The sequence below is a fragment of the Phoxinus phoxinus genome (genome assembly GCF_949152265.1).
Source record: "Phoxinus phoxinus genome assembly, chromosome: 13".
NCBI classification, from domain to species: Eukaryota; Metazoa; Chordata; class Actinopteri; order Cypriniformes; family Leuciscidae; genus Phoxinus; species Phoxinus phoxinus.
In genome coordinates, this window is record NC_136888.1 from 12,928,247 (window position 1) to 12,950,858 (window position 22,612).

Here is a 22,612-nt window from a genome sequence, read left to right on the forward strand (position 1 = left end):
TTCCACCCAACTTTAATTACCAAATTCCCAGTAAAGAATTAAACTATTCACATCCCTCAAGCAATATCCATCAATCCGAATATTTGTAATAAGAAAAACTGTTAAAACAGTGACTGACCATTCCTTTAAAACATTATGAATAACCTAACTGATTAATCTCCCTATACAATGTAAGAGTGTAAATATCTAATGATTTGTTTAAATAAACTTTGCATATGGCATTTTATAATTTAGAGTTTTTTCTACTCTAAATTCTGATTGGATGAACCATGTTTGACGCTGTAAAATTAGGCAATATCACTCTGTTGTTTCAAATATCAGCAATGGCTCTCTGATAATGACAGTGACATGTTTTTTTTCTGAATAAATTAGTGTTTTTGAATGGATCGATTTAATCAATGATTTGGCTCTCTCATAAAGACAGTCACTTTTTTAGTTCCTGGATGAATCACCGTTTTTTTATACAAATCAGTTGGAAAAATGATTTGATGACTCTCACAAATTGCTTCAGCAAATGATTCAGTGACTCACTCAAAGACAGTCAATTGACCGTTCGCAAAAGCCACGCCCCTTAGTTATTGTTACTACGCCCGTCAAACAATTGAGAACCATAGCCATGGCTGGGTTGAGATCCATACATTAAGTGACTGGTTTTGGAGTAATGCAGCAGACATATCCTCCAGGGCACGACAGAAAGTATAGACAGAATAGCGCACGGGAGCACATGCACAAAACAGTTTTGTAAAATTATATATCAATCATTTTTATTTGATCATATATCATTTTACAAAACTGTTTTGCGCATGTGCTCCCACGCGCGCTATTTCAGTCACAACACTGCAATCAGAGGACGCGCTGAAACCATCAACTCTCGATGCGGTTCTCTTCATAACTCGTAGCCAACTGAGAAGGATATATTTGTGTAAATAATTGTGCAACTGCGCGAACTTTGTTTTGATGTTTAATGAGTTCCAGAGAAATTTGTAAGTTAGTAAGTCCGTGCTTTTTCTCTTTTTTTTCCCCTCTTGTTTGATGACTGATGAGGGGCCGCAGTGCCGTAGTGAAACGGTGTGTGTACATGTAGCCTATTTTTTAATAATAGTTGCAAGCAATCATAAAATACAGCAAGTTGCAGACCTCACTGCCATAGGCGCATCATTGCACTATCTTGCTGAAATCGGAATGTTTGACGGAGGTCCTCCTCCTTAGTTACAGTTGCTGAGCTAGGATTGGACGAGAACCGTTAGAGGGCGGGGTTTTGCGAACGGTCAATTGTTTTGTTCCTGCAATGCATCAGTGTGTTGGAACGAACCGGTTGCAAAAATGATTCAATGACTCTCACAAATTGCTTCAGCAAATGATTCAGTGACTCACTCAAAGACAGTCGATTGTTTTGTTCCTGAATGCCTCAGTGTGTTGGAACGAATCGTTTGCCAGAATGATTCAATGACTCTCACAAATCGGTTCAGTAAATGATTCAGTGACTCATAAATAGTCACTGGTTTTGTTCCTAAATAAATCAGTGTTTTTGAACAATCAGTCAATAAATGAAGACAGTCACTTGTCAGAAACCTGTAGAAGGAGTCACTGAAAACTCCAGACTGACACAAACATTAGTGATAAAAACAATGAAAAGTCCCAGTGCTGATGGACTGTTTATGAGCACGTTTGGAATGCTGCTAAACCAATGGGAACTGTTTTAAATAAAAGAAAAAATGACTTAAAGTGCACCTTTAACAAGGTACGAATTGCACATAATTAGAATATACTATAATCAGCTGTACTATAATCAATTACATTGGCCATTTATATTGCCAAGATAAAATTTTCCACCATTTTACCCACATGCAGTGACATGCTTTGCCTTTTAGAGAAAACCTAAAAGAAGCCAGCTCTGCCAGCCTTGAGTAAATAAAGCGTGAATTTCTAATCTGCGGTCCACAAAGTCCATTCAAGGAGTGTGTAATGCTTGCATTTCGGAGAGTAGCACATGCATATTAAGCAGGCACTTAACATTTAAATACAACAGTCCTTGACCAACGGATCAGTGAAGCATAGAAACCAGCATATTTGCGCATTCAGCCGGCAGAGAGCAGGGCCTACAGCTACATCTATGGGTTAACCAGTGGCGCCGCAGACGGACTTAGCTCTACCACCATCCCCATGCACAGAGAAGTTGTCCAGGAAGAGCTCAGTGGGGGAGAAAGTCGCAGCTACGGAGAGAGCAAGAGCGAGCGTGCAAACTGGCCACGTGCTTATATTTCCTATTTGTCGGGTTCAGGCAGGCAAGCAGGCAGGCAGGCGACAGGAACCACCTACTTGTTACATGGACACGGGCATATACCACAGAGATTTCCTAGATCCGTCAAATTCTTTTCTGCTTCTTTCATGTCCTTATTGATCTGATCCATTCCCTCTTCGATGCGCTCCAGTTGTTCTGATTTATACAATAGTCAATTATGTCCCCAAAAAGAATTAAAGAGTGCGAAAAAGGAACGAGGAGAGAAAGAGAAAGGAAAGGCAAGGAGGAAAAGAGGGACAAAAAGAAAGAGAGAGGCTTAAACATTCACAGTGACAAGAGACAGTCAGACAGCAGCAGACAGGTGAAGGCCTTGGACGCTTCACCAGTACCTACTTGTCGCAGGGACATACAAGTCCACAGCATTTGCCTACATCTTTTAAACTTTTCTCAGCTTCCATCATGTCTTTGTTGATATGGTTCATGCCATCTTCAACACGCTCGAGTTGTTCTGGTCAGGACAAAGGGGTGACAGCAATGAAATGAGACTTTTCATCCTGGCAGACAAACGATGATGATAAATGACATCTAAGTTGTCCAGAAACACATCTACTCAAAACGTGAGACATTTGAATGATGCGGTGGGTGGTTAGGTTAGGTCGTGCCGAGAAGAGGGTCTATGAGGCGTAGTAGCGTATTTTCAACCCAAATGCATTTACAGCTTTAATTCATGCTCAACTTGACAATTTGCCTTAAAGGAACACTCCACTTTTTTTGTAAATAGGCTCATTTTCCAACTCCCCTAGAGTTAAACAGTTGACTTTTACCGTTTTCAAATCCATTCAGCCGATCTCCGTGTCTGGTGGTAGCACTTGATATTACAAACTTAGTGCCGTGACGTTGGAAGTTACCGAGCTGGGGACTATTTTCAGGCGCTGCGTAATATCATTGTTCCTTGATAATTACGCAGGAATGAGAGTATAGTTCCTAGTCATATTAGCCTAGAAAATCGCAACTTTTCATTTTCTGTCGGTCTTAGTACACCAGACCCGGAGATCAGCTGAAGGGATTCGAAAACGGTAGAACTCAACTGTTTAATTCTAGGGGAGTTGGAAAATAAGCCTATTTACAAAAAAAGTGGAGTGTTCCTTTAAATTAAATTGCAGAAATAATGAAAGAGGTTTACCCTTTGGGGTTCACCCCAAAAAAGTTGTTCCAAACCCATATTACATATTTTCCTCCATAAAACACAAAAAGAGGTATTTCTTTTTACTGTACAATGTATATATTTTTTCACATAATGAAAGCAAAAGGGGAATGACCAGGGCTGTCAAGATCCAAAAATCACAACAAAGCTCAGTAAAAAGTATCCCATCACATGGAAGAAAAAAAAGTCATACAGGTTTGGAACAACATTTTTGGGTAACTATCCGTTTAAAACGCACCAAGTTTATTCGAATATTTTGTAATAGTGTTGGGTTTAGGGAATTCAGTTCTTGTTGGCATAAAGGCTTGGGATGTGATAACAGGGGTGTGAATTAATGAATTACAAATACTCATGTTACTGTAGGCTAATCAAGTAGCTTTTATCAGAAATTGTACTTTTTTAAGTAGTTTAAAAATTGTGTACTTGAGTACATTTTAAGTGATGTATTTGTACATTTACTCTGCTATTTTTCCTCTGTTTGTGGTCATTACACGCTTGTTTTAATTTTATTTTTATCCATTCCCAAATAACCAGAGTCCCGACTGTGAACACAGGAAATCTTGCAAAATCTCTCACTGTGAAACGTGACTTTAGAGTATACAAACATGGCGGACGACAGGCAAGAAGAAATGGCGATAATAGTGTTTGGACTGCTTTTTACAGAAAATTCGAAAGGAAAAAAGAAAACGTTTTGGATGAAGTTGTGTTATGCTTTCATCTGCCCCAGCTCGCTTTCTGATTGGGTATCATTTCGTTCCACGTGACAATCCACAAGGAAAGAAACAGGATTTCTGATCGTAAATATTCAACATGTTGGATATATTTATGATTTGAGATCGGTGCAGCCTTGACGTTCTTTCGAGCAGATTCAATCATCTTTACACACCTCACACCACAGGAAAATCGGATAAGATAATCTGTAGAACCATCAATAATCGGGACTTTACCCAAAATTGGCCCGATTATCTTGTAGTGAGTGGGTGCCTTTACTAAATGATCTGCATAATAGACTAGCCTATCCACAGGGCCTGAAATTTGGTGCGAGTTTTCTGGTATTGGATATGTTAATAACTACTGCAAGTGCCACGTTCATAATGCAAGGAATTCCCAGTCTTTATCACAAAACGCTAAAACTGGCAGAGAAATTAACTCTTTTTAATCGCTCTCATTTGAACCCATATCTGGTGTGTGATGACAAACTCTCATATGAGCTTATAAAGGTTTTTGTAGTCTTTGCACTGTTCTGAACATTTATATTTTGTGTGCAACAATAGCTTGCCTAGTGATTGTTAAGACCTTACAACTGATTTTAAATCTATATTTATATGGTGATGAATGTACTGAAAATAACCTTTTAAAATCTTTTCATCTCTGTAATAGTCTTTCCGTGTCAAAATGAAAACTTATGTATGATAGATAATCTTCATTCTTTCTGACAAACAACAAAAGACAATGTGAATTACACTGTTTTCTACATTTTTAAATTTCAGTGTACAGTGTTTCTTGTAAGGGAATAGAATCCGCAGCTCAGTACTCACTACTCACGAGTACTTTTAAATAAGCTACTCTTTTACTCTTACTCAAGTAGTTTTTTGGACAAGTAATTTTTACTTTACTTACACTACATATTTTTGGAAATTGGTAAAAGTAATGGTAAAAAGTAAAAGTATATTTTTTCAGTACTCTTTCCACCCCTGAGTAATATAGCCACCCCGTCTGAGCTAAACTGGAAAAAAAAGTCGGGATGTTTATGAACGTGGCATCATGAGCAAATGCTGAGAAAGAGAGAAGATGATCAGAAACAGAACCGAAATAAAGAGCAAAAGAGAATGAAATATGGAGCATAAGTATTAGTTATTGTGTGGTCAGGGAAAGCAATCTGAAGAATGTAATGGTTGATCATTCATGAACTGAAATGAACAATTGGCTGAAGGGATAAACATTCCTTTAGGGTTTTAGAAAACTGTAAAATCCCTGGGGGAGCAAAACAATGTTGCTATTTCATAAAACAAATTATAATAATAAAGATTCACGTTTAAGTGTCTGTTGATCTGCCCTTAATTGAGCTTGTAATTTTATTCTTCTTAGCTAGTTTGCAACTGACATTGTCTAGTGTGAGGTTACTACCTTATACCGTCAAAAAGAAAGAAAAAACAGCTAATTGGGCTTTGCTGCTATATATGAGCAAGAGCAGCGTGATTAAAGAGAGAGGGGGAAGGCGAGAAAGAGACAGTGAGGGACTCATTTCTTCATTGGCTGACAGTGATGTAGAGCTATTCAGTTTTTTTGCATGTGGGAGAACACCAGGACTGAACCAATAATGTGATAAATGACACACAGATTGTGGTGCATCCATCTACCTGCTTTAGTGCCTTTCCAAAGATCTGAAATGAACCAGGATGGCCGAGTGGTTAAGGTGTTGGACTTAAGATCCAGTGGACAAATGTCCTCGTGGGTTCAAACCCCACTCCTGGTAATAAAGGCCAGCTCTTGAATGACTTAATGCAGGGAAGATATTTTATCTTATGGAGATGAAGAAAGCATACTGTATATTAGAGGACCAATTTCTATTACTACAACCTGTTAAATAAACAACCAGGATGGCCGAGTGTTTAAGGCGTTGGGTTTAAGACCCAATGGACAAAGGTCCTCGTGGGTTCAAACCCCACTCCTGGTAGAGAATTATGAATTTTAAACAGACTTTAGGAATGTAACTGTAAGTGGTTGTGTCATTCACAAATTGGTTTCTAAACATGTAAATATGGAAGAGTGACCAGGATGGCCGAGTGGTTAAGGCGTTGGACTTAAGATCCAATGGACAAATGTCCTTGTGGGTTCAAACCCCACTCCTGGTAGAGCATTGTGAATTTTAAATAGACTTTAGGAATGTGGTTGTGTTATCAACAAACTGGTTTCTAAACATGTTAATATAAAAGAGCGACCCAGGATGGCTCAGTGGTTAAGGTGTTGGACTTAAGATCCAATGGACAAATGTCCTTGTTGGTTCAAATCCCACTCCTGGTAATAAATGCCAACTCTCGAATGACTTAATGCAGGGAAGATATTTTATCTTATAGAGATGAAGAAAGCATACTCGTGGGTTCAAACCCCACTCCTGGTAACAATAATCTATTATAGCCAGAATTAGTTCAGTAATGCTAACTTACATTATAAAGAATGAATGTATATAAAAAAAACTAATTTCGGGATCTATAACAAGTTCAAAGCAACCAGGATGGCCGAGTGGTTAAGACGTTGGACTTAAGATCCAATGGACAAATGTCCTTGTGGGTTCAAACCCCACTGCTGGTAATAAGTGGCAACTCTCGAATGAATAAATGCAGGGACGCTGTTTTATCTTATAGAGATGAGAGAAAGCATACAGTAAGACCTCGTGTTCAAATCCCACTCTTGGTAGCAAAGCTGAATTCAATATGGAAAATAAATTTAAACTATGCTTAGTTAAGTCTTGCTTGTAAAATGCAAGGATTTTTCAAAGAATGTAAAATCTCAACATGTTCTACCCGTAAATAAAACAGATGGAGTAGCATACCTTTGGGATAGTACCCAGAGGTTTTAGGCTGAAATGCGATTAATGAGCTACTACCACACTGTGCCCTTGAGTTACACAACCGACTTCAGGTTGTTACAGCAGGAATGGGCATTTAGTAAAAAAAAAAAAAAAAAGAAGACAATTTTGATTGCTCCCTTTATGTCTAGTGAACTGCTAACTGGAATCCTCCTGAGCTCTAGGAGACTATTGCATGCAGCAATCAGAGCACAGCTTTACGTATGGGACGTGCTGTTGTTCTGCTCTAAAACTGGAGCCAAGAAAGGTTGCGGGATCATTTAAGGTAGGAAATGGATTGTCCTGAGGCAGTCTGAGGAACACAACATCTATAATTTAACACAACCAGAGCAAGGGCTGTATGTTGTTTTGACAGACTAATTAAAATTTCTCTTCCATGGGGAAAGGAACTCTACACTTCGTACTATCCACATAAAACCGAACAAAGCCTCAAGCAACATAAGGGCTTAATTCATCAATAGAGACGTAACTGCTTCTATTAAAGTGTCACATCCTTGATAAATCAATTATTGCTTTATTTTTCATTAAAATGCCTATGCTGTTTGTGGAATTGAGTGTGTTTGCCTAATTATCCTAAAATGGCAATGAGTGTTAACTGGAAAGTCTTTCCCCCCAGGGATTGTACACAGATATATTTCATCTGGTGAAGAGGAGAGCGGTTTGTCATTACCAGCAACATCGATCGTTCAATACCTCTTACATGACTCTCAAAGCTTCACTTTTGACAAGACGGCCTGATGTTTATGATCATATGTTTAAATCGTCATTATGCATATCTCTTTAATCTGCAAAATGGCTCATCTGCAAAAGCATTGTGCGTAACCTCTAGACAGTTACGTTTAAAATAAGCAAATAAAAATGACTTACTGCACAACCTTATTACATGATTCCACAATGTGTTTTTCGCCGTAACTTACCTCCCTGTTCATCCAGCATAACCAAAGTTCTGATACCAGCATCTTTACTCTAATCCACCAAGAATGGCAAAGCAAGAAAAAAAGAGGAAATAACAAACAAATGAGAGAAGCCTACAGGTGACGATGACATTCACACATATTCAGGTCAGATATAAGATGGCAAAAGAACAGCAGGGAATAAAAGAGTCTCGGCAGAGGACAGACTGCAGCACGCGGCTTTATCACAACTATTGAAATTCTTCACTGCCGCTTTTTTTTATTTGGCAGGAAATTAAAAGAAAGCAACGAGGTGGCAGACAGTACAGAGCTAAAATTAGTTCAGAATTGTAAACAGAGCACTGGATTGAACTCTAAAGGTACGAGAGGATGTGTGTGCAATATGACGAGTTCTCGGAGGCACACGCTGTTCTATTGACCTAAATAAAACTGCTGATTATCTTTTTCCGAATCCCACAACACCTCATTATTTTAACTAGATTATCAAGCAATGCAGAGGTTATTGCTCCAGGTATACCTAAAGGGAATCTCTTTACATGCAATTTTTTTTTTTTACTGCATTTAGTCAAATATCCCCACTCATCTGATCTGTCAACTCGTTTTATAGCAATAATAACAGGTGTGTGCATTTACTCCGCATTCAATCAAAGTGACATGTGGCATAATGGAAACTGGAAGCACCTAATATGAAATCAGATGCAAGTAACTGATGGAAGCATTATATTTGTTCAGCACGGGTGAACTTTGAAGTTCATTAGCAACCCAAGTATGCAATTTTCTTTCAACAACGGCTAAATGGAGCGGGGTGAATGATTTGTTCACAAATTTGGATAACCAATTTCAAGATTTCATTTACTACATCTGGTACTGTTTTCAATAACCATCAATATACAGACCAAATATATTACATAAACTAGCATTCAGCAATAGGATCAGGAATTTATTGTGGTTTAAAAAAATAGATACTTTTATTCAGCAGGGATGCATTAAATTGATCAAAAATGCAATAAAATCTCTGTAAACAGCGTTGCAAAAAATCTATTTAATTTTTTAAAAATTTCTATTAAAAAAAATGTTTTCAACATTGATAATATTAATAAATGTTTCTTGAGCGGCAAATCAGCATATAATAATGATTTCTGAAGGATCATATGAAATTCATCATAATAATATATATATTTTTAAATATTAATATACAAACATTTATTTTAATGTTTAAAATGTTTTTTCAGTTTTTATAATATTTCACAATATTACTGTTTTAATGTATTTCTGATCAAATAAATGCAGCATTGTTAAAAATAATAGTTATAATTTGTTATTATTTTTATTATTATGGTATACAGCTTATGAAAATCCCAAAAAATTATAATATTGTGAAAAGGTTTTCATAAGCTGTAAGCCATAATCATCAAAATTATAACAAATAAAAGCTTGAAATATCTCACTTTTCATGTAATGAGTCTATATAATATATTAGTTTCACCTTTTAAGTTGAATTACTGAAATAAATGACCTTTTGCACGATATTCAAATTTTTCGAGTTTCACCTGTATATATGACATACTGACATAGTTTTACATAATTTGCCCTTTGTAAAATACCCAGAAAACCTTGTGAAAATAAATAACAGCAAAACCAGATAGAGGCCAAATGCAACTTGTATAATTGCTTAATAATGTGATCGTTGTATAATTTCTACATACATTTTGTACATTGTTTTGTAATTTTGTCTTTGCATTTGGCCTCTAAATAAAGTATATTCTACTATTATGTGTGCGAGCTCCACTCTTTCTTGATCTTTAAAAAATAAACAAAATAAACCATATGATTTATATATTTTCTATCTCATTAAAACTAAAATCAGGCTTCTGGTCTTTATAATGCCAATCTTTTCTGAACAGTATCTCATCTCCACACGTGGGGTCAGGGTTTTTTGATCCCTAGACACTAGAAAGACTAATTTTCTCTCCTGTGTCTCGACACTGCCCTATCAGTAACACATAGATGGAGTTTCACTGAAATCATTATTGATTTTTATCACAGAGCGGAAATTTGGTGCGATTTCACTGTCTCGATTTCTGACCTTCAGAGTCATGAAAACAAGCAGCGAAACAACCTCTTAGTAAAAACAGCTTTTCACATAAAGCCAAACTGAGTTTGAATATGTGATCATTGTGTATAATTTCCCGTTTATTGCTATCATCACTCAGTCAATATCTTACCTCTTCGACCAGCTGCAGCATGCGGCGAGTACTCTCCAAAGACTGTAGAAACAAAAATATACTTATTATTACTCACAATAACCTTAACAGTTAATACGACCGTGCTTGTATGGGTTTTCATATTGTTATTTGAATGCGATGTGTTGAGGCACCACAGTTGGTACAAGGCCATAATGTTCATTATGTCAGTTCCGACAGCATGTTACTAATGGCTGCCAAGTTCAGACTGAGCTGAATGTACAGCCATTTTCCTCCCTTCCTTCCTGTTCCTTCAAAGAAAGCTCAAGATAGTATTATCCACTCATGAATATTTAAAGCTCTCGCATTCCAGTCCAGTGTATATATCTGAGCTGAAGAAATATGACTGCGCAGCGCCACAGGACGCTCAATAGCAGGCTAGGATTAAAGATCATTATTGTGATCTCTATTTTCTTTTTTAAGAGCTATCATTAAGCGTCATACCATATATCATATGGAACCATACACCACCTAGTCATTGTGAGGCCTTGAAGGTGAAGTGTGTAATTTTTTTCATGTTCATACTGTTTCCTGTGCTATTTTAATGTATCCAAACTATTCAAACACACACACAATACTCAAATATATACCTCAAACTGACTGTTTGTCAAAGAGCAAAATTGCAACAAATCATTGCATCAACAAAATGCATGGAAAATTGGAAATCAAGCCACCCGTCCTTTGTGTAATCATCAGGTGATCTCTTCTCAGTGAACTGTAAAGCCGCAGGAGGCGTGATATAACAATAGATGACGGTAATGCACAATTTTAGTTTGCGATCTAGTCAGAAGAAGACATTGCGATTCTTTAATATATTGCAGGTACATCGCTACTTGCTGGGAAGAATTGTCCGTTACCGAAGAGGCAGTTAAGCTACTGAAAAATGTAGTTAAGTTAGTAGCGTCACTACTTGTAGTTAGTTATTCCCCAACAATGTCAAGCAGTTTTAAAACAAAAATTCTATTATTTTTGGATTGATTGAGATAAAATGTACTTTTTTAAAGGAATAGTTTACACGCAAGTTTGTTCCAAACCTATATAACTTTCTTCTGTGGAACACAGAAAAAGATAATTTGAAGAAAAAAGTCCATACAATGAAAGTTAATGGGGTCCAATGTAGAGTTGTCAAAATTACGGACTTCGGTAACAAGTCTGTACTGAAATTCAACAAATGTGACCATTTTGAACGCTGTCGAATGGATTCTTAAACACCTCTGATTGGCCATTGTGTTGACGTGCTCAACATATATCTATGATTGGCTACATTGATCAACACTTCAAAAACATTTTGTCTTTGACGCTCTTCATCAAGCACTTACACAGATACACACGGGAGTATTTGAAAGTGGCTCCCATGTGTATCTATGTAAGCGCTCAGTGAAGAGCGTCAAAGATGTCATTGTATATCATTGTAGCCAATCATATACATATATGTTGAGCACGTCAACACAATGGCCAATCAGAGCTGTTTAAGAATCCGTTCGACAGCGTTCAAAATGCTAGAGGGAAATGCTGGCATCGTCACATTTAAAAATTTCGTACTTTTTGACAACTCTAGTCCAATGGGTACAATATATTCTCTTAAATATCTTCATCTGTTTGGTTTGGAACTTTTGAGTAAACGATTACAGAATTATTTTGTGTCAATATAATCTATTAAAATATTCAAAGACATATGTGCAGTGGCCATGTTAATAAAAATCCCATGCGCAATACAATTTGGATGACATGGTTAACCCTCCCACATGGAGTTGTGTGTCAAGGTTCTGATTGTTCAGCAGGAGGCCAGTGTGATTAAAGGTCTATCAAAGCCGGTGCAGAACCCCCACTGGGCAGGTGCTGTGAGGGAGGCCGTTCCTGTCTGAATGAGACGAGTGCGGTGTGGAGAACCTCTCGCTGATCACCACTGCTTCTGGTAACCAAGCAGCCTCCCCTGCTCCATGACAAATGGATGAGCAGTCTTAATATAGCCGCTTCTTTTTGCACAAAACTGATTTATTAATGCATAGATGCTCTTTAGAGTGGTTCAGTCTTCTACTGAACGTCTGGAAGTCACGGCATGTTCATTCTCCTTCACGCCGGGACAAGTCTATTTATATACAGATGCTGTCGTATTAAAGGTTTATTTTTAGACCTGCGTCGCCCATGGAGGTTGAAGGTGTACTTACCTCATCGCCCAGCTGATCAGCTCTGGCCTGCATGTCCGTCAGCTCATTGCGCATGTCGGAATCGTCTGCCATGGCTGTGGAGGGATGAGGTACTCGCCTCTAATTGGGAAGTGTAGCTCTTACTTGAAGGCTGGAAAAGAGATGAAAAATGCGTTGTGTTAGGCTATGTCAACAAATACACACCAGAACGATTACTCCAGATAGAGCTGGTACAGCAGTGCACAAAAAAGTTCAATAACATATTGCTGAATGAATAATCAGAATTGATAAGTGACTCACACAGAGCAATGAACATCTGCATTTTATTCCATTTCTATTTGAAGACATGATAGGCAGTCAATATATTCAGATTCATTCTCAGAAATTGACTCATCAATTCAAGAACTCAGGTTTCACAACGAGAGAGAGAGAGAGAGATATCCTGGAAAATGTGTAATGAGAATTGTATTATAAATTCAATGCTACTACCAAAAATAGGCTACTGCAGCCCAGTCAACATAAAATCAAAACTGACCATATTCATTTTCTAAAAGCACATTCCTGATCATATTGTGCACAATTCATTGGCGAACGTTGTAAGGCCCGGCTAAATCGAACCAATGGGGGCAGTCGATCAGCGGGTGAAGGTATTTGCGTGTTACTGTCTTTCTTTTTACGCAACAAAACAAGATTAAATGGAACACATTTTTTCATATGTATTTTCTCGTTATTTCATCTGACTACATAAATAAAAAGGTTTTTAATGATATCCGTGCATCATTAAATGTGAGTGAATGTTTGACTATTCTTTTTAACTCTGATGAAAATAATGTCAAAGTAATTTAGAATAATCAAATGTAACAATTTATTACGTCAGGTGAATGTATCATGCCAATTACATAATCAATACAAAGATAATCGATATACAAAACATCAAATGCTCTAGAATAAAGAGAAGAGATGCAAACCCAACATTAGGAAATACATGAAGCTGAGAGTCCCGGCGGCTCTCAACATTCACGGGCTGATCTGAGATACAGAAGGCCCCGATGCCTCTGCACCTTTCCATTAAACCTCTTTCACATGGTTAACATTGGGAACTTAGATTCAGAGTTGACACCTTTTGGGGGTAGGAGACCATTTGCCAAGAGACCACCTTCCTTTGTGTGCCAGATATCTCAGCCCGATCTCATCCCAAGGCGTCATATACTGACGCTTTGACAAATCGTCCACATCCAACGCACATGGCACCCTTTAGCGTCAATATGAGACGCAGATAGAAATGGGCCAGAAGGCGCCTCCTAGCGGTCTAACCCTAACCCTACCCCAGACCTAAACCCAACCATAACTGTGCGTGTCATATTGACGCTAAAGGGTGCCATGTGCGTTGGATGTAGACGATTTGTCACAAGTGTCAGTATATGACGCCCTAGGATGAGAATGCGTTGGTTATCTCTAAACTCTTTTTCAAAATTACATTTTGTTTTACTTATTTGGAAATGAGACATTTTTGTACCAGTCACTCTGAGACATTTTAAATTATATTAAATATGTATAATACTTGACGATAATCATTCACATTAAACCATATATATTCTTGGGTGAATTTCAGGTGATAGAGAGAGGATGAGGGAATGAAATGTAGATTAGGATGACTCAGAGGTGCGACTTTCGTCCTTAGTGCACGAGGGGGAGTTCAAATGTTAATTTGCAGCAAGGTCCTTTGTCTACTCGAGGAGTGGATCCTCAACTGTTTTTTTTCCAGTCTTACAACGTTATAAAAAAAAAAAGAAGATGTCTTTGTAATATTTAATCCAGCTGTAACAACTTGCTCTGCCTATGAAACAACTTTCATTTTGGCTGATGTCACCAATATCCATCTAATCATTTTGTATGACGGATCAAATTAAGTACCATCCTACATAGTCTAAAAATACATCTGATCACAGATATAAAATGGGTCCTGAGTACCTTTTAATGTTGACTTGAAAGACGAATGCCCTATCTAGACTGACCACAGGGTCATTTTAAAGAGTGTTCGCAGAAAAAAAATATACAAATGTCACAAGCATCTATGTTAAGGGTCTTGAATGCTTTCATAAATGCCACAGTGTGTCTCATGTACCATGAGAGTATTTGTGTTTTCACTGTAACTATAGCACAAACATATAAAGATGCTTTTATAATCTAGTTTAAATGCAGGAAAGCATTGGATTCAAGTGTGTAATGTTGGCTACAGCATCATCTTGGCATCTTGGCATCCTGGCACTGGCATGTTTCCCTTATACTCCTCATTTCCTGGCACGGAAGATGTTTGATCTGCCTACTGTTGATCATCACATGGACCAATCAAAGATTTTGTCAAGATCTACCACCTAGAAAGTGTCTCTTTAAAGTCACCATAAAATCAAAAGGACAATTCTTGTGTTTTTAATGGAATATTGCAGTATATTATAAATGATACATCTGTGCACATCATATTTTTTTTTCAAATTCATGTGCTCTTGTAATCTTTAATCAAAACAACTTCCCCTCCCTCTTGCAGCGAATTCTCTTCTCTGGTGATGTGTTTACTGACGCGAGGGCGGGACAACCTGTCACTCACATGAGATCAACCAATAGCAAACCACAACAATCCAACCATCTAATCAATTCCAGATGGACAAAATCAAGTACCACCCTACATTTTCTTTCTTGTTTGAGAAGCCGTTTCACTCGGACATTCATCACAATAAGGAAGAAAAGACTATTGCAATTTCGGTTTCATACCAATAGAGGCAATATATTACATTTCATTTATGCATTCATCACACATTTCTTTCTAAAATTTCACTTTTAAAATTGGTCATTTCATTACCTTAGCATTGCATTGTGCCAGTTTAGCTACAGTAACAGCAGTTAACACTTTTTTTTGTCCGCTTGGATGGTGCCAAGAATCCCATGCAATGTTACTTTAATCAAGTGTAAGTTGGCAGCAAGTCATGTAAATATATTGCCAGAAATCTGCTGTAACTGCTGCCGGTCCTCTCTGTCATTAGGCATTCGTCCCGTGCCAACTGGAAAAGGCAGCAGACCTCTGATACTCCATCTTCTCCCTGGCTGCTCTATATATCTGTCTCTCCGCTCCAGTGGTGAGAGGTCCAGAGAAATCATGAGTAATTAACTTACTCTCTTCTCTATTATAGCACAATTACATTAACTAAAGAATCACATTCATACACATTCATTCAGAGCATCAAGCCGGAAGCCTGCTGATCTGTTGCATGAGGCTGGCGCTTGTGGCTTCTTGTTTTTTTTTAAAATTCTGTTCTAATGTCTCTCTTTTGCTTTACAAATGAACTAGCTGAACTATCAACAGCCTTGTAATCAGGGGCGTTTCCTCTGAGGAGGCAAGGGAGGCAGTGCCTCCTCAATAAATTGAATGAGAAAATAATCCATTTAGCAAAAATAAAACAATGCAAATATTATAAAATGTGACATTACCACGTGTATAAATCACTCGTTTTTCTAATGTAACACTTTCTAGCAGTGACACCAACAGGTAAAGTTACAGCGCAAGTCCGTGTCTCTCTTGCCTCCCCTGAGCCCATTGACTTTTAACAGACCCCCTAAAGTGTGCGCTGGGTTTGGTGGGGGGTAATTGAGAATGAACGGAGGAAAGTCAATGCCTCCATCGTGCTATTATTGAATATGATTGGTTATGTTTGGATATGATTAGTTCACACGATAAATCACACCTCTTGTTTTCGAGCATGTTCGCAAATCGCTCTGAATGAACAAAATGGTGGCATTAATGGGACGACTAATTAAAAAGTAAGTAGGACTCACGTGAAAATTAGTAGACTATTAAAAAGAACAGCTCAAAATCAGTTCACAAATAAAATATATTGTTTCAATTGTTTAAGCCTTTAGTTATTATTTTGGAATAAAAAAAAAAATGCTTTAACACACTAACTTGATGAGATTTATACTTCGTTTTAATTAATAGTTAATGTAAAAAGGGCTTATAGCGACCAGTGCACTATCAAATTTTATTATTATGATTGTTAGTATCAATATATTAAAACGAAATAAAAAAATACACAAACAAACAAAGGTAGGCCTGCCCGATAGGACATTTTCTGGCAGGGTGAAAATGACTGCAGCAGGTTTTATATTAATGTTATGATAACAATTCTCCTGTAAACAGGTTATGCCCCTATGACATCTTAAAATAGTCGTGATAAAAAGTATTATAATCTCTTTAAAAAAAAAAAATTAATAATATATTATTCAGACTAATTGTAGTAATGACGGATCAAACCAGTTTGATCAATAGTGACCAGACATATAGGTATATAAGGACATCTGACAAAGTGGGTTGTCCGTCAAGAACCAGGAAACAAAATTCTGAAGACTGCGAAATCACCGTTACCATCATGTAAATTGCGTGCGCCTGCCAGCCCGGTCTCACCCCAAAACGTCACATACTGACGGGTCTTGACCATACGTCAACATACGACGAAAAGGGTTCCCCTATAACGTCAATATGAGACGCAGACATAAGCGCACCAGCAGCGCCTTCTAGCGGTACCCTAACGCATACCTAAACCCAACCATACCCGAATCGTCACACATGGACGTTAAAGGGTACCCTTTTCGTCGTATGTTGCCGTATGGTCAAGACCCGTCAGTATGTGACGTTTTGGGGTGAGACTGTGTTAACGCCTGCAGATCCACCGTTATAATAGCAATCCGCCATGGAACAAGCACGCCTGCTCTTAAAGGGAATGTGAGATGACGCTCTGATTGGTTTATTGCACGACACCCACAACGTTACTTGCGTTTCGCGTTTGATATAGGGCTGTAACGATTAATCGCGATTAATCGAAATCCAAAATAAAAGTTTGTGTTTACATAATAAATATTTGTGTATTGTGTATAATTATTTTGTATATATAAATACACACACATGCACATTGCATTTATATACTGCATATATATTTTTATATAATTTATATTATATATAAATAGAACTATTTTATATATAAATAACACATTTTTATTAAATATATACATGCATGTGTGTGTATTTATATATATATAAAATAATTATACACAATACACACACATTTGTTATGTAAACACAAACTTTTATTTTGGATTTCGATTAATCGCGATTAATCGTTACAGTCCTAGTTTGATACTTGCGTTTCAGATTGTTAAAATAAGGCCCTTAGAGTTTCATGACAGAACTAGATATGTTTTAAGCTGTCAGCCTATTCTAACATTCATGCAATGATTAAAACCAAATTCCCTTTAGGCAAGTCATTTTACTCGGCGGCCATCTTTGAAACTCTTCCCGGCCAGCTTTTTCAGTCATGCGAGTACAGCTCCTATCTCTTTGAATGGGGAAACATCAAATTCTCCAAAAGCTCATCAAGCGTACAAATAAATTTCATATTTGAAATCAAAACACTAATGAAATCTGACAACAACTGTCTCATAAATTTTGTTGCTTAATTCTCAAATAATGACAGAAAGAACACCAGCATTTTTCTGGCTGGACCAGCCAAAGTGCATGTGCAGTCATAAGCACATGTCTCAGAAGCTTCTGCATTGACACAATGACTTTACCAATGGGCGTTTGACTCATTAAAACTCTACCAGCTTCGTTTATGAGGCTCAGCCGCCTCCTCTGAAGACGCATTAGTGGAAATGAATAAACTTTTTCGTTAGGCTACCTCTATGTTTGATGTTATAGCTGCTGTCCTTTTAAAATCCAAATTGTATTAGTGCTGTTATGCTATTTTGCTTGTGAACGACTCAATGTTATTGAACAAATCTGTAGAGTGACTCATTCATAACACTCAGTCGCACACCTTATGTTGTAATGATCACAGAACTAATCAGCAAACAAATCTGAACAAATGTTTTTGGTGAACCGAATCAAACTATTCAAAGTGGAATTAATCAAAATCCCCACGACTAGGCTTTCCTGGGATGTGCAGCAGTTTGGTAATCGAGGATGTGCCAGGCCCTTCAGCAAACTCAATTCCCTTGTGGAATCAACTCTTGATTCTCAATGCCTCAGAATTTATTATTTTTGGGATCGACTCCAAGATTTACTCAAATGTAAATCATCACAAGTACAAAAAAACACATTTAGGAAATAGATTACTTTTAATAGTTCAGATATTAATCTGGACGAACTCAAAGGCATGTTAATATTTGCATGCATGCTGCATGGCAAGAAAACAGACAAATCTATAAAAGTGGAAATAGGTCAGTCTATATGGAGCACATATGGTATTAAGATTTCCACTCCCTGTGTCATCCTCAAAAGTTATGTTTCGTTCCAGTTCTTTCTATGGAAGCTGTTATAAAACAATCATTTGTGAGGAAACCTCAAACTGCCATGTCTCACACTTCCACTATCACACTGGAAATGTAACGCCTCAAAAAGTAACTGCCAAGACTCCTCAAGTGCCAATTACGTTCCGAAAGAGCCACATCTTAAGGGGGGAAAATGAAATTTCTAAGCAAATCCTAAATGAATGAGAGCTTAACAGTCAATAAAGATGTACTGACAGACTTTCATACATCTACAGTACATGACAATTTTGGCTCAGAAATGAATCTAAAAGCATCCAGAAGCCTAGAGCAAAGTTTGTCATTGTGATTTTATAATGTGTGAGGATGCTGAGGTCAAGCCCATGATGTGCTATGCAGATTTCTATGTGTCAGAGGCTGAAATCTTCTGTCGGTAAGAGCAGCGGGTTCAGAACTATTTTTGCTTCATGAGTCGTCAGATATTTAATGTTTCATGGTAAAACAGCATGGTGTGCAGCGCATGAAAATGAATCACGCTTTTATTTTGTTATTTTACGAGTGCAGTGAACGACGCCTGAAAATAATTGTTGGGATGTGGTTTGTGGATCTGTCACCATCTAACACAAAACAATTCAATATTTTTCAGACGTTGGAGCAAAAATAATCACACACTCCCTACAGAGTGTGTCATGGTGTGTGCTTTTCTTTCTGTCGAACACCTCCGTTCAGTAAAACCATATTTTTTTGATGAACTAATGAGATTTTATAGTCATTTGTGACCTATATCAGAAGATTTGTTGTCCATCCCTGTACTTCATGGAGAGAACAAAAGTACTTACTGGTTATTTAAAGCACTCTGGTTAAACTTGACATTTACGACTAACAGTTCAATTTGAAGGTCACAGGTGACCTTGTCCAAACACATCATTGACATATAGGCTGTGTTCAGAATCTCTTGCTGTTTCTGGATTATATAGAGTAGTAGTGCGCACAATATAATACCTGGATCACATACTACATCTCTTTCTTGACTTATTATGCACTCGGATTATTGTACTGACAAGAACTGACATTTTAATACAAAACTGGATGAATAATGCAACATAACTATTTTTATTTTCCAGAATTTGACGGCACTTTCTGAATCAATCCTTTTTTATGTGGCAGCAAAGTGGCATAGCACTGTTTGAAACATTTATGACTGCTATGTTATTTTACAAATACCTTTAAAGAATACATACCGTTAAAAAGTTTTTAAAAGTTTTTTAAAATACACACAATACACGCAAAAGACACTGCTGTGAAAGTAAGACATGCTGCTTCTGTACAATATAGTGCACATGAATTACCCGTAGCAGATCTATACAGGTGGAGCTGGGGAAGGTGGAGGGTTTCTGAAAGCGCGCTGCAACTGCTACAGCAAATGCTGACCAAGCATTTAAAGATTAAGCAGTGAGTTCATTGGCTACTGATACAGCAGGAACCAATCAGCTGTGCCTTATAGAGAATGATGTCGTTGCAAGCAGATTGAGTTTAGGATCTATCAGCCATCTAGAGTTTCATAACAGAACATTGTATGTCTTTTTGAACGTTCTATTCACTGAAGAATCCTAAAAAATGTATCACAAAAATAATAAGCAGCACAACTGTTTTCAACATTAATAATAATAAAACATGTTTTTTAAGCACCAAAATCAGCTAATTAGAATGATTTCTGAAGGAAGCTTTGTCATCACAGGAATAAACTTTTTTAAAATATATTAAAATACAAAACAATTTATTTTTCAATTGTCATATTATTTTATGATATAAAGTTTTTTACTGTATTTTTGACAGTATAATAACCTTCAAATAACCCTCAGTTCAACGTTTTAGTCGATTTTTCACAGACACCTTTGATAAAGAGCTGATGCAAAAGCGACCCTCGAAATGTGATGCTTAATGTTAACGGCAGACCAAAACCACATAAATGACTCAGCTGCTATTATGAATATAAAATAAGCAGAATAATTAACACTGAGTACTCAGAGTGATCTGACATTTTCACAGACCACAATATGTGATAAACAGCATCCAACTGAGTCTTACTTTGAGATATTAATGCAGCTATACAATAAAAAATAAACCAACAGAATCTGATATTTCATATACATATTACAAGCTTCTCCATTATAAAGTTTTTTTTACTGTATTTTTGATTAAATAAATGCAGTCTTGGTAAGTATATCAGACTTCTATTATCTATTGAATCTATTGTAATTATTGCATTTGATTCATTTTATTGCATATGACTCATAATGTGCTTTCAATCTTAACAAGGATCACAAAAGACATATTTATTTAACTACACAACATACAGTCAGATGCAAAAACAAGGATGAAAGCTATGTTACAAAAATATTCATTCTTAAAGCAACATCCAACAGAAGTGAGATTGTATGGTCTTTGAGATGGACACTAATGTAATCTTTCTCAATGGAAACTGCATCTTCTCCAAGTGATAAACAAGAAATTAGAGGTCCAGTTACACTGTATGCGACGTCAGTCTCATCGATGTGCTTTCTCTCCATCTCTCACTCCATTACTATCTCTCCTGAGCCATTCTAATTCAGTATTCCATTAATAATGGATGATGTGTCTGATAGGGAACAAGAGCAATGGCTTTCTCATTGGCGAGCGTTTTCTTAGCCTTGTCTCTACAAAGCCATGGATGCACAGGCCATCTTGTAAATCATTGTTTATCAAGGACGTGGCTTATCCGCCAAACCAGCTTAATCCACACCCCAAGAGAAAAACTACATCGCCCCCCAAACGTGTCAGCCGTGCGTGGACGCTGCTTTTTCTTGTAATCCAGACAGGAAAACAGTCATGGACTGACGTATCAGAACCAATTTTTACTCAACTACAAGGCATTTTATAGCAGTTAAAATGCCAGTCATAGAGATACTTTCCCATTAAAGACTTTGCAAGCCTTTACTGGCACATATCTTAATCAATTTCAATTTCTGAGGGAGAATTATGCAACCTACAAGAATGAGGGTTTAATGAAAACCCATTTGTATTAACCAAACCACACCAATAGATAGCAATATAAGGGCATGCGCATTGCAGTTCTCCCTTCATAATGCAAAAGGTCATTTCGTTTATCCCTTTGGCAAATGTTGTGTCGTGCAAACCACCTCTGACGTGAAGGGCAAGCACAAGGTTGATATATATACGGCAACCTTGACATTGAGAAACAGGTTTGTTGAACTCTGGCCACATAAAAAACAGCAACACCGCTCTATTGTTATACCATGTGTCTTGATTATTATTTTGGAGGAGTTTGACCTTTTATATTCATGAGTGAAAGCATAAAACTATGTTGCACAAATGCCAAATGCTGTTATCTCTATACAACATTTGCCATATGCGTTTGTATTCGATGTGATGGTGATGAATCTTGACGATTATTATAAATAAAGACCTGAACCAGCACTGGAAAAAAAACATGGTTCAAAGGGTTTGGTTTTGAAATATTTTGATTCAGCCATCAAATCCGCCTCGATTGAAAAGAACACATAATTTTATTTCTGGATCAAATAACCCTCAGTTCAACGTTTTAGCTGATGCTAAAGAGACCCTCGAAAATGCGATGCTTAATGTTAACGGCAGACAAAACCACATTAATGACTCAGCTGCTATTGTGAATATAAAATAAGCAGAATAATTAACACTGAGCACTCTGAGTGATCTGACATTTTCACAGACCACAATATGTGATAAACAGCATCCAACTGAGTCTTACTTTGAGAAATTACTGCAGCTATACAATAAAAAATACTACTAAAAAATAAAGCAACAGAATCTGATATTTCATATGATATCTTATATGATACTGCGTTAAGAATGCCCAGTAATAAATAGATGCCATTTCACCGTCTAGGTTAACTATAGACCCGATATAGTCCGGCTATGAGTA

At 37.1% G+C, this 22,612-nt stretch overlaps 1 protein-coding gene across 1 annotated transcript in view; it reads right to left on the minus strand.

Moving 5' to 3' along the window:
- snap25b (synaptosome associated protein 25b) overlaps nucleotides 1-22,612 on the minus strand; it is a 46,962-nt gene that overhangs the window by 7,539 nt on the left and 16,811 nt on the right. Inside the window, exons 2-5 of the mRNA XM_079632783.1 lie at nucleotides 12,361-12,490; nucleotides 10,175-10,216; nucleotides 7,953-8,001; nucleotides 2,320-2,437 (exon numbers count right to left, since the gene is read on the minus strand). Coding sequence (XP_079488909.1) covers nucleotides 2,320-2,437; nucleotides 7,953-8,001; nucleotides 10,175-10,216; nucleotides 12,361-12,432 — 281 coding nt within the window. The 5' untranslated portion in view covers nucleotides 12,433-12,490. The remainder of the gene's footprint in view (nucleotides 1-2,319; nucleotides 2,438-7,952; nucleotides 8,002-10,174; nucleotides 10,217-12,360; nucleotides 12,491-22,612) is intronic.